Below are 15,885 nucleotides of genomic sequence, written 5' to 3' on the forward strand. Positions count from 1 at the left end.
GTATCGTGACTTACTCACCGCCTTTCTTCTTCTTCGCTGAATCGCTCTCTCCTTTTTTTTTTACATTTTCGCTGCTTTTTTTTTCACTCCTTATAGATCTCGTTTGCGTATTCGTATACGTATTTCGTATAAGAAGACGCGTATCCGAAAAAAGTTCCAGCTCCGGTTGGTGTTGTGGCGGTGATTGGACGCTGAAGAGTTTTCCGTTGCGGTGTTGAGATTATTATTATTATTATTTTTTGAGAGAGAGAGAGAGAAGAGGAAAAGAAGAGATGGGAGGAGGAGAAGAGGGAAGACGATATAAGAAGATAACCATTGGAGTTTGCGTCATGGAAAAGAAGGTGAAATGCGGAAGCGAGGTTTTTGTCTCTTTTGTTTGCTCAAGTTTTCTACTAAATATATGAAAATTATAATTTTTTATGAAAAAATATTACGAGGAATGTATGATTTATATAGTAATGTAATGTAGTGTTTATTGCTCTGTTTTTAATGCTTATGTTTTAAGTTTTCAATGTTTTATTGTCTTCATTTTCAGGTTTTTTCAGCCACAATGGGACAAATTCTGGACAGGCTTAAGGCTTTTGGCGAATTTGAGGTAGATCAGATATATTTTTAAAAAATTTAAATTTTAATGAATCTGAATTGTTGTTATTTTTATTTTTATTTTTGAATTGAATTTGACGAAATCTGAATAAGTTGGCAAGAAATATAAATGCTGATTCCTGTGGTATTTTTGTTTCTGTTTTTCCTTCTTTTAGGATGATCATGATTTATAGTAATGAAAAATGTACCTTTTTGTTTTTTGTTTTTTTTTTTTTTTTGTAAATTCTTTATTTGTGTTTTGAATGCTATGTGGGAGTTTGTTTGTGTGTGTGTGTGTGCATATGTTAAATGTTATGTTGTTTTATTCTTATGGATTGCTTGCATTACAATCTCTCTTTGTAGATTATACATTTCGGTGATAAGGTTATTCTTGAAGAACCAATAGAAAGGTACATTTTTGGTTAATTAGTTGAAACCTAGTGTCTCTGATTTACATTATGATATTGTTGATAATATTGGTTATAATTGGTATTATTGATGTCTTTTTCATTTTATTTTTTTTTTAAATTTCTGTGTCCGAACTATGTTGGAATGTCATCCATGATACAAAAAAGAAAAAAAGGGTGTGGAGTAGATCCACAGATTTGCAAATCAGATGTTCTGTTGGAAGCAGTAAATAGACTGTTTGCATTTATGTTGAAAATTTTGAAATCTTTCTTTTAGCATTTCTGACATTTGTTTTTCTTCCAAAGGTAGAGTTTGAGTTGAGCAACTATGAGACTGAAGATCAGTCCCTTCTTGTCTGATATTTTTATTCTCTCTCTCTCTCTCTCCTTTTATTAAAGGATTCTATGATTTTTGGGAGGGAATTACGTTAGAGGATGTGACGGAGAGACATCTATGTGTGCATTACTGGTGGATGTACTTCTTGATATCAAACTCATATGGTTGCGATTCATGTTGTTTCTCTCCCTTAATTGGGTTGAGAGGTTCCTTATCATTAAATTTCCTATTTTTATTATAATTTTGCATATTTCAGGTGGCCAATCTGTGATTGTTTGATTGCATTCTATTCCTCTGGATATCCCCTTGACAAGGCCGATGCATATGCTGCTTTAAGGAAGTAAGTTCTTTTATATATTTTTGTTTGTTTTTATGCATTTATTCTATGTGCATGTTCAAAATATGTAATCATTTTCTTTCAAAATTGCAGGAAATTTGACCTAATTTTAGATTCTACTATGATAATTTTAATTTTTAATGTGGAAAACTTAACATAATGATTTCAAAAATTTTCAACTGTCATACTTTACCTTCGTGAATAAACCTTTTGGGGATACTTTATGTCTATTTGAGCTTTTAATTAAGCCTAGTTGTTAATTAGTAATGTGCTAAATGTTGGCCAAATTACATCTTGAAAAGTTAGGGAAGAATTCAGCAACAAGAAATTATGGGTGAATCTCTGGTATTTTCTTTTGAAATTATTATAGATCTTAAATGAGAATCTGTAATGAAAATAAGAAAAGTAATGATTCATAGTAATTCTGACTGGATCTTGGTCTAAACTATCAATCATTGGCATGTGAAGATTGCCACATCAATCCATCAATATGGAGAAGTGTTAGGTCTCTGTAGATATAACTATATTTAGGACTCTATGGACATGGAATGCTCAAGAGCAGTAGATGAATGATTTGAATTCGAAGATAATCATGTTCAAGGTGATGATTCAATTAATTTCTCTCTAATTTAGGTTGGAAAAGTCTAAAATTTGGATCATGCATGACTGCAATAGGAAGCACCTCTGTGCTGCTGTTTTATTAAGTGCCACGGTCTCCAATAGTGTCCTAGCATTTGAGTCTTTTATTAGAGTATAGACCTGCACCAACTTTAGCCCTATTTATAGTGAATTTAACTTACATCAAGCCATCCAAGTGGTGTTGCCATTTTATTATTCCATCTCAAATATGTTTATTTCAGCAGAATCAATCTTTTAAAGATTGTAGAAAGTTGATTTCTGTCATAGTTCTAAATTCTTAATCTATATATTATCTAATGGTTTATTATCTTATTTTGATCATTCTAGTTCTTTGAATAAGAATAGTTTTCTTCTCTTTTATACCTAGCAAGTAGTAATTACTTATGCTTTGCAACTGCTTCTGCTCTATGATCCAGACCGTTCCTTGTGAATGAGTTGGACCCACAACACCTTCTTCATGACCGAAGGAAGGTATATGAGGTATACATCCTAAACTTTCATCTTGGTGTTGAGGTTTTGATCTGTTATCAAGTTAGGAAAACCAAGACCACTTTCCACCTCACCTAGGGGCTTCTCAGTGGTTATTTTATAGCTCATATCTGTTTCTTTTGGGATGTTGAGAGAGGAGGCCTCAGTAGGGACTTGGTTCTTCTATCCCCTTTATAATGTCTTTACTTTTGGAAATTGATTGATAGTGAGATTAAGGCTAGTCCTATACCACAATTGGTCAAAGTTTCTATTCTTTGATAAAAAAATTATGCTTTGAGCTCAGCTCAGAACTAATTGTATAAACGGTTGAAATGTATAATGTTAATATAGCAGTTGGTTGACAAAGACTAACCTATTTATTTTGGGATTCTAGAGGCTTGAAATGTATGGAATCTCTGTTCCAAGATATGCCCTTGTAAATAGAGAAGTACCGTACCAAGAGCTGGATTATTTTATTGAAGAAGAAGATTATGTTGAGGTCCATGGAAATCGTTTTTGGAAGCCATTTGTGGAGAAGCCTGTTGACGGTGAGTTTGGTCCTTATATTTACCTTTATCTTGTTGCATATATTTGCTTCTCACCAAAATCCAGACAATGAATTTTATATAGTTCTTTGTGGCATTCTTCTTGTTTCCATAAAGCTTGAACTTACCATGCAAAGAGTATGTTAAAGCATCTTTTCTTTTTTATTATGAAAAATCAAGTAGTGGACATTTCATTCATTGCTCATTAATTTCATTCTTGTCAGACAAACGTTATATATGTTCTTTCTGCATGCATATAACATGGGTGAGGATCAATAAAGTTATTGTGTGTGCCATGCACGTAGAGAATGGTTTTCTTGACGCCTTTATTTGTATAGTCTCTATGTGGAGAAAGTAATATATTGATCTACTGAGTCTCTTGATTAGTAGAATGCAAAGGTCAGACTTTTTTTTTTCTTGTAAAACCGTTTTACTTAAAAAAAGGAAATTATATAAAATATAAGATTGTCTTCTTATTGAGTTTATGATAGGAGTTGAATAACAACCACCGAGCTTATGCAAATTATCGAACATATGCATCTACAATTCTGTACACCTTCCTAGTTCAAGTTCAAAATTGTATTTCTTTTTTAATATGTTCCTTTCTTTAGAATTTATGCATATTTAAGCTGCATGCAATTGAGTCTTGAAACAATGCTCAGGAGGATTCTTGTTCTTTGGTACTTCATAATTGTAATAGAAACAACTTTAACTCTGTTTTGATTGGCTGATCCTTTTTCCAGTTTGCATGTATGCTAACAGATTTATTTTGTCCTTTTTTGAAGGGGATAATCATAGTATAATGATATATTACCCTAGCTCAGCAGGTGGAGGCATGAAGGAATTGTTTAGGAAGGTCTGAATACCTATCTTGAACTTTTGGCTACAACTTTTTGTAATTTTTGCAGCTCTAATAGGGATATTATAAGTATCATGGGTTATTTGGAAAATGCTGTTAAAGTTTTACCTAATTTTAAGGTGCAAACTGCTGTTTTATCATTTTCATTTTAAATGCAGCGGTCAATATGCCTAATAGCTGTCCCATGATTGTTCTAATATTCTCTCTGGTAAATATTACTATAATGTAATATAAATTTTCTTTTGTAGGTTGGAAACAGATCGAGTGAGTTCCACCCTGATGTTAGAAGAGTAAGACGTGAAGGTTCTTACATATATGAGGAGTTTATGCCGACTGGAGGAACAGATGTCAAGGTTGTGCATTTTGGTGTACAAGTTTGTAGTTAATTTATTATTCTCTGATTTATAATTCTATGAAGCTCAAATCTTTTGTTATTGAAAACTTTTTGCACTCAAGAGCATACTCTTTTTGTTTAACTGTGTTTGAATTGGAGAGTGGAGGGAAATAGCATATCAGGGGTAGCCTCGCATTTGCTATCTATGATCATTAGGAGATGTGATGTGGTATTAGGAATTTTAATACTATTAATTCAGTTGTTAAATGTGGTATAATTAGGCATTGATTTTTGTATTGGGAAGAAACAGCTATTCTATTTGCAGACCACACATTGGGTTTTTGTGTTCTTGCTGGATTTTTTTGCGGTTTTGTTTAACTTTTAAGCATTAGCCAATACCATTGCTGCTTCTTTCTTTCAAGTTTGTCTGATTGTCCAGTCAAATGAATATAGGTCTATACAGTTGGCCCTGAATATGCACATGCTGAAGCTAGGAAGTCTCCTGTTGTTGATGGTGTTGTTATGAGAAACCCTGATGGCAAAGAAGTAAGTATTTGGTATATATTATCCAAAGCATGTTCTCTACTTCTTCTCTTTGATGTATGCACATGAGTACATGTTCAGAAATCCCAATAGTTGATCCTTATAGTTTCTTGCCAATAACTTGTTTCTTTGTTGATGCTTGATTGCCAAGCAACCTTTGTCCCTTAGCTTTTTAGGTTTTTGGTATGAGGAAGGATGTTTTGTCTGCAGAAAGCTAGCTTGTAGTTTCAAGTCAAACTTATGTAGAATAGTTTTTATCATCTTTGAGAGTTGAATGGATGATGAAACCTCATTTTTTTTTTTTAGTTGGACTAGAATTATCGGGTGAATGTGTCAGTTGGATTGTGTTATGTGAAAGAAATTAATGTCAGGTCATCAGATTTAAAATTTTAAAACTCACAGTCTACAAAAGACGACTGTCAAACAAGGTAATCATAAACTGAGTCATGCTTTTTAATGCACATATTGCTTGATATGTTTTAATCATGTGCAATGATTTAAATCATTGCCCTTACCTTCATGGTGCTGCAGGGTGAAGAAGGGCCAATAAAGTACAAGGTTAAATCAATAGTTTAGCAGAAAATTATATGTTAAAAAGTAGTGTTGCTAGATTTCACATGCAAAAGCTTCTAATTTGATTGTATCTTTCCCCCCAGTAATGGTTTAAATTATTTGCTTGGATTTGTGGCTTATCCCTTACCATTAAATGCACAGTGAAAAGTTACAGCTAGGTTAATTATTATCGATGTCTAGAGCATATAGTACCAGTACATAATCAGCTACCTCTTTTGCTCCCTAACTGATTCAGTGCTGTTAGACTTACACATCGAGGTTGGAATATATGATGTTTGAAACTTATATTCATTACCTAATATGACAGATCAGATATCCTGTGTTGCTGACGCCTAATGAGAAGCAAATGGCAAGGGATGTTTGCATTGCATTTAGGCAAGCGGTATGTCAAGTGAATCTCCTTTGCAACAAACACCTTAATGTTTGACTAATATGGATTTATGGCCATGTATTTTCTGCTATATTTACTGGAAACTAATTGTATTCATTTACATTTTTCTTGCCACCTTGTCTTCTCATTCTCTCATGATCCTTTGAAACATGAATTTTGCTAGAATAATGTGCTCTGGTAATTCTTCTTGCACTGACAGCATGTCTTTTGGGAAAACATTTGATCATAAGCTCATATTAGCATCTTTAGATATTATTTGCACTTATTGCTCTATCATATATTTTACCATCGTATTTAGCTCTTAGATTTTTTTAGGAGTTGCGTTTCCTATTAAGTATTACGTAAAGGCTATAAAAGATTTATTTACATGTTGAAGTTACTTCCAATTGGGTTTATGAAGAATGGTTTGATGCTATTGTAGAAGATCTATATGTTTTTGGAGGTAGTCTAGATGATGTGTTGCAGAAATAACTGCACTTGTCACCACCTTTTCTTATTAATTAATCATAGAAAGATATGGTTTATTAAGAATTATGTGCTTCTCTTACGTTGACAGAAATGCTTAATGTATATCAAGATTTCTTATTCTCCATTTTTAATTGTTTACATGGCATGTCCATTTAATAATCAGTTTGGTTTCTTGTAGGTTTGTGGGTTTGATCTTTTGCGTTCCGACGGGCATTCATATGTTTGTGATGTGAATGGATGGAGTTTTGTGAAAAACTCTCACAAGTAATGCTAATTAGCTTTTCTTTGATCTCATCATTGTTCATGGTGTTGTTCGTATAGATCTTTTTAATTCAACTATTCTACATAATGTCTTGCATGCAGTATTGAAATCACAGATTTTGTTTTATATGTGTCAAAGTTCTTTGGCCTTTTCATTAGTTAATTTAATCATCCTTGCATCCTGTGTCACAGACAGAAAGAGGAGGAAGGAAAAAAAAATAGCATGTGTGAACAATGACCCTGAATATAATGATGTCTTTTTTTTTTTTTTGGCCAAAATTATAATGGTGTCTTCAAGTTCTTCACATTGCTGTGTATTTTCTTCTTCTCTAGTCTATTCTCTGTGTGTTTGTTGTGTCTCCAGTATAACTTAGCTAATATTTAAAGGTCAATGAAACTAAGTGATATTTAACATGCTCATCAATTTTTTGAATTTTAAAAAGAAATGTTGCTACAGAAGTTAGATGCAATAGCTGAGCTAGATACCACTATCGATCTAAAGTAAAATGTTCAAGGTATGAAAAGGTAACTACTGTAAGTCAACCATGGGTTTAAGCAAAAGCAATTTTAAGAAGATAACAAAAATATTTTTTTCTAGAGTTTTGTCTTTCTCTCCTTATCTTATGTCTGGTGGGAAAAAAAAATTATTTAAGGCTTGCATGTTTGTTTCATTTTTAGATGCTTTTATTTAATTTCTATTGACAGGCCGGCTGGTTGAATTGATGTGTTTATTTTTCCTCTGTTCTAAACTTCCTGCTGTCACATTCTCTCTTGTTTATTTTTTGTGAAAAAGACTTAGTCTCCGCCATAATATAGGTATTATGATGATGCTGCTTGTGTGATGAGGAAGATGTTTTTAGATGCAAAAGCACCTCATCTTTCCTCAGTAATACCACCAATTTTACCATGGAAACTAAATGAACCAGTCCAGCCTTCTGAGGGACTTACTCGTCAAGGAAGTGGAATCATTGGCACATTTGGGCAGTCCGAGGAGCTACGTTGTGTTATAGTTGTTATTCGCCAGTATGTTACTACATTTCCTTGCTGTTTTTTCTCGCTTTGTTAGATTCTCAGTTTTTCGTTCATAAATTATCCTCAATGGGCAGTGGTGATAGAACTCCCAAGCAGAAGGTGAAATTGAAGGTTACAGAGGAAAAACTGCTAAACTTGATGCTAAAGTACAATGGAGGACGACCCAGATCTGAGGTGATTATTTTACTTCTTTATTATTTATTTTTATTGTACAAGTAGATTGTGTTGTCTAAGCACCTGTTTGTTTTTTTATCTCTTATCAGACAAAACTTAAAAGTGCTGTTCAATTGCAAGATTTATTGGATGCTACAAGAATGCTTGTACCCCGTTCCAGGTAGCTCTTCATATTTCATTATTTTTCTTATCTAGCAAAAACACTTTATAATATCCGCTCTCTACAACACAAAACATCAAAAGGAGTGAAAGCAAAAGTTTGTAATGATGATTTTTTACTGGACAGGAAGAGGAGTTGCAACACATTTAGTAGTATAGGAATTGGGGTTGCTTTAAATGAGGAAAAATCTGGCTAATTGTGGGCACAAACTAGTGATATTATGGTTTAATTGGATTAGGGAAGCTGGGAAGGTAATTCATGCTTGTTGGTTAGTTTAAAAGGGGAAAGGCATGATTTTGAGGGCTGAAGCAAAACAAAAGGGAAATAAATTGAGCTTCCATCTGGAATGTTAACAATAACTGTGAAGGCCTTTTTTCTTTTTTTTTTTCAGGGGGGGGGGGGGAGTGGTGGTGGGGATTGGAGGAAGGGGAGTTTACTACCTGAAGCAATATCTGCATTTGCTTTTTTATTTCTATAAGAAAAGTACATAACATATTGGACCTTTTGAATTTGTTTAAAGATCAATAATGATTTAATGTTGATTATTTATGTGATATAGACCAGGCCGTGGAAGTGATAGTGAAGCAGAAGATCTTGAGCATGCTGAAAAGCTTCGTCAAGTTAAAGCAGTACTTGAGGAGGTTATAGATCTTATCTTGAAATTACTTGCCTTTTCAGTCTTCTAGCTCTTCTACATTCATTTTATTCTTCTAGTTCGTTCACTCTTGATCTGAACTCTCTGTTGTGGATGTAGAAGTTCATGGTTCCTCATTCCTCCTTTATCATAAATTACCATTTTGTTATATATTAATATATATTATTATATATATCTATTTTTTTATTTTTTAATTATTAGTATGGGCTGGCTGTAACATAATAAAGGCTTTGGTTTCCAGGGGGGACATTTTTCTGGTATCTATAGAAAGGTTCAATTAAAGCCCCTTAAGTGGGTTAAAGTTCCAAAAAGTAACGGTGAAGGCGAAGAAGAACGACCTATTGAAGCACTGATGGTTCTTAAATATGGGGGTGTCCTTACACATGCTGGGAGGAAGCAGGTAATAGTTATGAAACCCTCATGCATATATGCCTATATTACTATTTCAAGTACTTCTTATTCAATTACTCTATAGTTTATAAAGAGAGTCAATTTTCACGTGAGAAGTCAAACTATCCCATAAAATTAAGAAATTCATTAAACTGAGTAAAGTATTGAAATTTTAAAAATGAGAAGGTTTTATTGAATTTAAAGTGGAGTAAAGTATTGAAAATTTAAAATGAGAAGGTTTTATTGAATTTAAAGTGACCATTCATTTTAGAACATCTAATGTTAGAAGGAAAGAAATTTATTTTGGGCAGAGGGATAAAAATTTAATCAAATATGTGTTACTTCATTTGTTTGTTTTCCTTGTTCTTTTCTCTTTAATAATTTTTCTCTCATTTCCATGCAGGCAGAAGAACTGGGTAGATATTTCCGAAATAATATGTATCCAGGTCATAATAATATATCCTTTTATCTTTGACAGTTAATAGTTTTCTGCATCCTCTGTGACAGGAATTCACTCATTGTAAATATGTTGATCTTCTTAGTATTTGCTTAAGTTAATCTTGACTCTCTTGAGATTTATGTTATGTGTCTGGTAGATAAAATAGTGATGAATGGAGAAGTATGCTGCATTTTCTTGATCAATTTTTATAAAATTACAGGTGAAGGTACTGGCCTGCTTCGCCTTCATAGTACATATCGTCATGACCTGAAAATTTACAGTTCTGATGAGGGCCGCGTGCAGGTATCTCTTCGTAAATAAATGAGCATGTGTTTGATCTTTCATATTTATGCTTCAATTCTGAACTCAGTTGCTATATACTTATTGTCATTGCCATCTGGCATCATTAATAGCTTTGTAAATTAAATCATTTAATAGATGTCTGCAGCTGCTTTTGCTAAAGGCCTGCTTGACCTTGAAGGGCAGCTAACACCAATCCTGGTTTGTAATGATTACTCAACAATTGCATTCTGCTTTTTGACATTGAATTTGCGTGACTGAGTGGTTTGTCTTTTCCAGGTCTCCCTTGTTAGCAAGGACTCCTCTATGTTGGACGGACTTGAAAATGCCAGCATTGAGATGGAAGAAGCCAAGGTTTGTACCTCCTCTTGCCCTTGATTTCACAAGCTGTTTTTGTATCTTATGACAACTCAGTAAACTTGACTTTTTGCCTTGGTAAATGATTTGATTTATCTGCCCATTGGTTTGCATTTTAAAGTTTTGGCTACAAAAGGTACTCTGCTGCATAACTTGATTAATGAAGAATGGTTAGACAGACAGGAGAACTTTGAACAGGCTTCTTTAATGATCTTGAATAACCTGGATATAATCTGGAAAATCAACTAAGTTTCCTCATGGATCCATATGAAAAGTTTTGACCTTGCATCAATCTATCAATTAATTGTTCTTTACTAAAAAATTTAGTGTCAAATTGAGAACGAATATAAAACTGCAATATATTTCTTTTAATGTGGATGACCAAGATATAAAATTTCTCAATGATTAGAGGAATGAAGAGATACAATAGTAAGAAGAAGGATGGCAAATTTCATGTAGATGTTGGAGTTTCAACGGTGGGGAAAGCAGACTTTTCAATCATTCCATATCTCATTTTTTCTTGCTCCCTATTAAATGGATCATGACTTTTGAGAAAAGAAGCATGAGCTAGCTTTTATAGGTTTGCGCAATGTGTGTTATGTCTTTATGCATATCTTCTTGAATTGTAAAAGAATCACTCCTAAAAACCTTTTAAGCTGTTAAGTGAGGAGCTGAGGGTCCAATTGTATGTTGCATACTTTTCTTCACTGACATGCTCCTTCATGTGCAAGCCCATCAGACTGAAAGCATGGGTAAAAGCACAGACTTATCATATATATTGTGTTGAAATTTGATTCAATATAATAAGCGGCTGTTATTGAAACTCTGAATCACTTGATTAATGAGACTTTGATGCAATGTTTAAGAACAACCTAAAAACTTAAGCTCTAGGTGTGTGCCTAATAATGGTTTTTTATATTTCGGTGGACATGTTATTTTCCTACGTGGTCATTAGTTGTCATCTTCTACTGCATCATATTCTGTATAGTTAAATGTAAGACTTCTTGTTCTCCATTTTTTCCACAAGTTACCGCCCCACCCTTTCCCCCCTAGAACAGGGTATAAGGATACAAATGAATGATCATGCAAGGTGGTAAGACTGTCCTTTCATGTTTAACAATCTGCGGATCTGTTTGAGTGCTTCTTTAGACTTTCTCTTTTATTTTTTATTTTTTATTTTTTTGCAGGCTAGGCTAAATGAAATTATAACTTCTGGTGCAAGGACAATTCAAAGCAGTGGAACATCTGAATATCCTTGGATGACTGATGGAGCTGGATTGCCTTCTAATGCTTCTGAACTCCTTCCCAAACTGGTAATTTCATAATACCAAGTAAATATGCAACGCCATAGAGACTCCTTTACACCCGTTGTTACCAGTTCTAGCTCATTTCTATGTCATTTAAGAGGGGAGGAAGCAATACAAAATTTTACTGCCCTAAACAAGATTGATTTGCTGATAAAAAGTATGAACCTTTCTTATTCCCTCCCCACCCCCCCCTCTTTTTTAAAATTTTGTTACCTCTTATATACAGGTAACTTTGACTAAAAAAGTTACTGAACAAGTCAGACTACTTGCCAAGGACGAAGATGAGACTCTTACAGAGACAAGCCCATATGATGTGATTCCCCCGTATGACCAAGCAAAGGCTCTTGGTAAGACAAATATTGACATTGATCGTATTGCTGCTGGATTGCCTTGTGGTAGTGAGGGATTCCTCTTGATGTATGCTCGGTGGAGAAAACTTGAAAGAGATTTGTATAATGAACGTAAAGAGTATGTATCTACCTTTTCTTCTTCATCATACTTGTGCTTCGGATGTCTGAATATTCTGCCAGTTCTGTTATATGTCCTTTCATGTAGATTGTATGAAGGGCATTGTCCATTTTTAAGCTACTTAAAATTTTCCATTTAGCATCTTGAAAGTGTAATTATTACTCAATTTTTGGTGGCTTCTTTTTTTTTTTTTTTTTTTGGGGGGGGGGGGGGGCGGTTGTAACTTTGCGGCTGTGATTTAGAGTTATGATAGTGTTCTTATAAAGTATTGACTTCACTGACGTTGGATTTTCCTGCAGACGGTTTGATATAACACAAATTCCTGATGTTTATGACTCTTGCAAGTGAGTAAATGTTTAATTCTATTAACAAAATTTTGTTAGAAAGTAGGTAGCCTATGCACAACAAATTTTATGATTCAGAAAAATGTCCTTTGTTTAAGAATTTATCTTTGCCTCCACTTTTTCTTCTCAAGACTTAATTTTCTTATTTAATCTTCAATTAATCCTTTGAATTTGTTAAACAGAAAATTGAAAATTGTCCATTCCTTTATTTCAAGGAGATTGTTGCATGGTTTTATTGCATTCTAGCAACATACATTAAAGTTGAAATGAATCTCTTTGGATTTTGGAAAATGACTCATCAATGATGATGGTGTAGGCTAGTTGAGAGGTTGGGGATTGCATCTCACCATGGTATTACGGTTGAACAACTGCTTCCTTTTAAGGAGATAGCTGTATATTTTAAATTTAGCATGCCTTTAGATTAGAGGAAATATCATCAACAACATTGTCCGGAGTACTAAGGGGGTTGGAAACGCATCTTGCTGTATTGTACTATATGCAGGGTAACACATGCCCATAATTTTGGTGTTTCATAACAACCTATCATGCAAATCTCCTAAAACTCAAGCATGTTGCTCCGTCTTGATTATAAAATTTTAAAACATTTATAAAAAGTTCTTGGCTCTTAAAAGTTTAAATGCTTCTTTTCTTTCTGAATGCTTATCTATTTTTGATTAACCTACTTTTTGACAGATATGATCTTCTGCATAATGCTCATCTTAATCTGGAAGGTTTGGATGAGCTCTTCAAAGTTGCCCAGGTACAAACATCTTACCACCACAGAGAAATTAATGTTGATCTTTCATAATTGCTATATAAGCTGTTCTTCTGTGTTTAAATCTTATCTAGGTATACTTGCCTTTGATTAGCAACCACTTTGTTTTTGATGACTACATCTTATTGCTTTTTAAACTGGCTTTCTCCTGTTACCATAAGCAAATGCCTTTATAGTAACAAATTACAAGTTTTTAGTGTTGGGTTTGTACGGAAAATTCAATAGGCTTTTAAAGAACATGCTGCCTAGGTTGCTTATTGACCACTACATCACTTTTTGTTCTAATCATCCTGACTAGTCTGTGTATTGTTATTGCAGCTTCTAGCAGATGGTGTCATCCCTAATGAATATGGAATTAATCCAAAGCAAAAGCTAAAAATTGGTTCAAAGGTGATTCCTTGCTGCCTGTCTCATTCAATTGGAAAGGTTTTGAACAAAAGATCATAGTTAATATGTTTACTGAATGACAAAACTAAATCAAAGCCTAAAAAACTAAATGTGGATGGGCCTTTAAATAATTAAGGTTAGAAAGTCTTTGCATGGCTAATTATTCCCCCTTGAACAATTAGCATTAGCAGCCTTTATAATGCAAATGAAGTGCTTTCAGTATTGATGCATGATTAAGGATATCCTAATTTTTATTCTGTTCCTTTAGATTGCACGCCGGTTGTTGGGTAAAATTTTGATTGACCTGAGGAATACTTGTGAAGAAGCACTTGATGTTGCTGAGTTAAAGAGCAATCAAGACAAATGCTCAGCTAAGACTGAAACAGATGATAAAGATTTTCTACCAAAGCTTTCCACCAAGAATGATGACACAAGAAGATCTAGCACCACAAGTGAAGTATCAATGGATCAAGATGATGATGAAGAGAAAGAGACCAAATACCGTTTGGACCCAAAGTCAGTATATAAACCTTTATCGTGCTTTATTCTATATATTTAGTTTATCATCTTACATTTTAGTCATTTTCAATCAGGTATGCAAATGTCAGGACACCTGAACGCCATGTGCGAACACGCCTTTACTTCACGTCAGTAAGTGCAAATCGTAAAAGAACTATGCTAACATTTCTCTTTCTATCATTCAACTAGTATTTTTGTTTGTCATTTACCATTTAGCCTTACACGTCAACCATGACACGCATGAATTTCCAAGTTTGCAAAGATAGTTGACTTTCTATATATTTACTTGCTATGTTAAATTAATTTGGCATCAATCTGTCTTACAGGAATCTCATATCCATTCCCTCATGAACGTTCTTCGGTACTGTAACCTGGATGAATCTCTTCAGGGAGAAGCTAGTCTTGTTTGCCAGACTGCTTTGGAGCGTTTGTACAAAACGAAGGAGCTTGACTATATGAGTTACATAGTGATAAGGATGTTTGAAAACACAGAGGTAGGTGCCTCTTTTTTTTTTTTTAATTGGATAAGTGTCTAAGATAGGAACTTCAACATGATTATTCATAAGTCTTTCCTCAGATAATACGTGGTCAAGTCTTTTAAATAAATGCCACCAGATCCAGCCATGGTAAATTGGTGCCCGGTGGCTTTCACCTTGAGTCCTTCATCATTAAGTTATCTGAGGAGTTTTAATCTTGAATTCCAGGTAGCTTTGGAAGACCCAACACGGTTCCGCATCGAGTTGACATTTAGCCGTGGTGCAGATTTATCCCCGTTGGAGGTAATACTGTCAAATGTACAAAGTCATGGAAGAATGATCAAAATTGGAAGTTAATATCAAACATCATAACGCAGACCTGAAATATTAAATATTTATCAAAAATATTTTGGTTATTACCCATTTTTTGTGCTTCTTGTTGGGTGCATGAAACTACAATAACGCAATGTGCTTCATTAATTCTTTAAAGATTCTCTTAATTTTTTACCCCATATTCTGTTTTGCTTGACAGATGAAAGACAGCAAGGCTGCATCACTGCACCAGGAGCATACCCTGCCAATAATGGGTCCAGAAAGGCTGCAAGAAGTGGGATCCTGTCTCACATTAGAGAAAATGCAGAAGATGATTCGCCCATTTGCAATGCCAGCAGAAGACTTCCCTCCTTCATCCACCCCTGCCGGATTTTCAGGTTACTTCTCCAAAAGTGCATCGGTGCTTGAGCGTCTGGTAAATCTTTGGCCTTTCCATAAGAACGCTCATACCAACGGAAAGTAACAAGTTCGTTCTCCGTTTCTCGTTTAACTTGTTTTTCTCCATTCTTCTGTTGTTCCCATATATGCATTTTACTATTTGTTTACTTCTGGTTAATATAACTGCCAAGAAAGATCATGAGCTCCTTTCTTGAGTAATATTTTTCCTACTTTCAACAGCAGAAGAATTTTTTTGGAAGAATGTTTAAAATTTTATAATTTTAAAATGCGTTGTAAAAAAAAATGAAAGGTAAAATGTAAAGTTATAGTTAATTGAAATGTAAAATTGATTATAATATAATTAAAAATGAGATTATTATTTCATACGTTATTGGTGAAAAAGATTTTTGATACTAATTGTAGCTGAAATTTTTACATTACACACATAAGGATAAAAATTTATTATATGTTTTTTTATTATATTAATTTTTTATTCTTTTAAATATACACTAAAGAAATAATCTAATTTTTAAATTAAATTGTATGATATAAATTGATTTTTTTTTATTCTTCCAGAAAAAAATAACTAGTGAAAGAAATAATCTAACATATTATATGATTACGTAATCTCAAAAGCTGCAATATAG

General features: G+C 33.7%; 1 protein-coding gene across 22 annotated transcripts; it reads left to right on the top strand.

The window, feature by feature from the left end:
- On the top strand, positions 1-15,466 carry LOC111292364 (inositol hexakisphosphate and diphosphoinositol-pentakisphosphate kinase VIP2-like). 22 transcript variants are annotated; one of them, XR_016345865.1, is made up of 30 exons: positions 1-359; positions 536-595; positions 946-992; positions 1,583-1,666; positions 2,719-2,782; positions 3,165-3,318; positions 4,101-4,171; positions 4,423-4,527; positions 4,962-5,054; positions 5,932-6,006; positions 6,662-6,747; positions 7,561-7,767; positions 7,851-7,950; positions 8,040-8,110; positions 8,670-8,751; positions 9,007-9,165; positions 9,559-9,601; positions 9,815-9,897; positions 10,033-10,095; positions 10,174-10,248; positions 11,439-11,564; positions 11,785-12,026; positions 12,326-12,370; positions 13,064-13,130; positions 13,464-13,535; positions 13,801-14,048; positions 14,126-14,183; positions 14,378-14,545; positions 14,629-14,830; positions 15,060-15,466. XR_016345865.1 is itself a non-coding variant. In XM_022884701.2 (30 exons), exons 1-30 carry the CDS (start codon positions 273-275, stop codon positions 15,321-15,323), a joined length of 3,174 nt encoding a protein of 1,057 aa, XP_022740436.1. In that variant the 5' UTR covers positions 1-272; the 3' UTR covers positions 15,324-15,466. The 22 variants fall into 22 exon arrangements, 21 of the variants coding, with proteins under 21 accessions (XP_022740436.1, XP_022740438.1, XP_022740441.1 ...); XM_022884701.2 differs by having other exon boundaries at positions 14,756-14,830; XM_022884703.2 differs by having other exon boundaries at positions 1-341; positions 14,756-14,830.
- The last annotated feature ends 419 nt before the right edge of the window (positions 15,467-15,885 follow it).

This window comes from Durio zibethinus, chromosome 10, assembly GCF_047325235.1.
Source record: "Durio zibethinus cultivar Kanyao isolate XHJ-2024 chromosome 10, ASM4732523v1, whole genome shotgun sequence".
Taxonomy (NCBI): Eukaryota; Viridiplantae; Streptophyta; class Magnoliopsida; order Malvales; family Malvaceae; genus Durio; species Durio zibethinus.

What these genes read in the sequence shown, in the direction of transcription:
- LOC111292364 (XM_022884701.2), top strand. Translation starts at nt 273, where the DNA reads ATGGGAGGAGGAGAAGAGGGAAGACGATATAAGAAGATAACCATTGGA. An exon ending in GAGGACGACCCAGATCTGAG is followed by an intron (nt 7,951 to 8,039) that starts GTGATTATTTTA and finishes ATCTCTTATCAG; the next exon opens with ACAAAACTTAAAAGTGCTGT. An exon ending in AGCTAAAAATTGGTTCAAAG is followed by an intron (nt 13,536 to 13,800) that starts GTGATTCCTTGC and finishes CTGTTCCTTTAG; the next exon opens with ATTGCACGCCGGTTGTTGGG.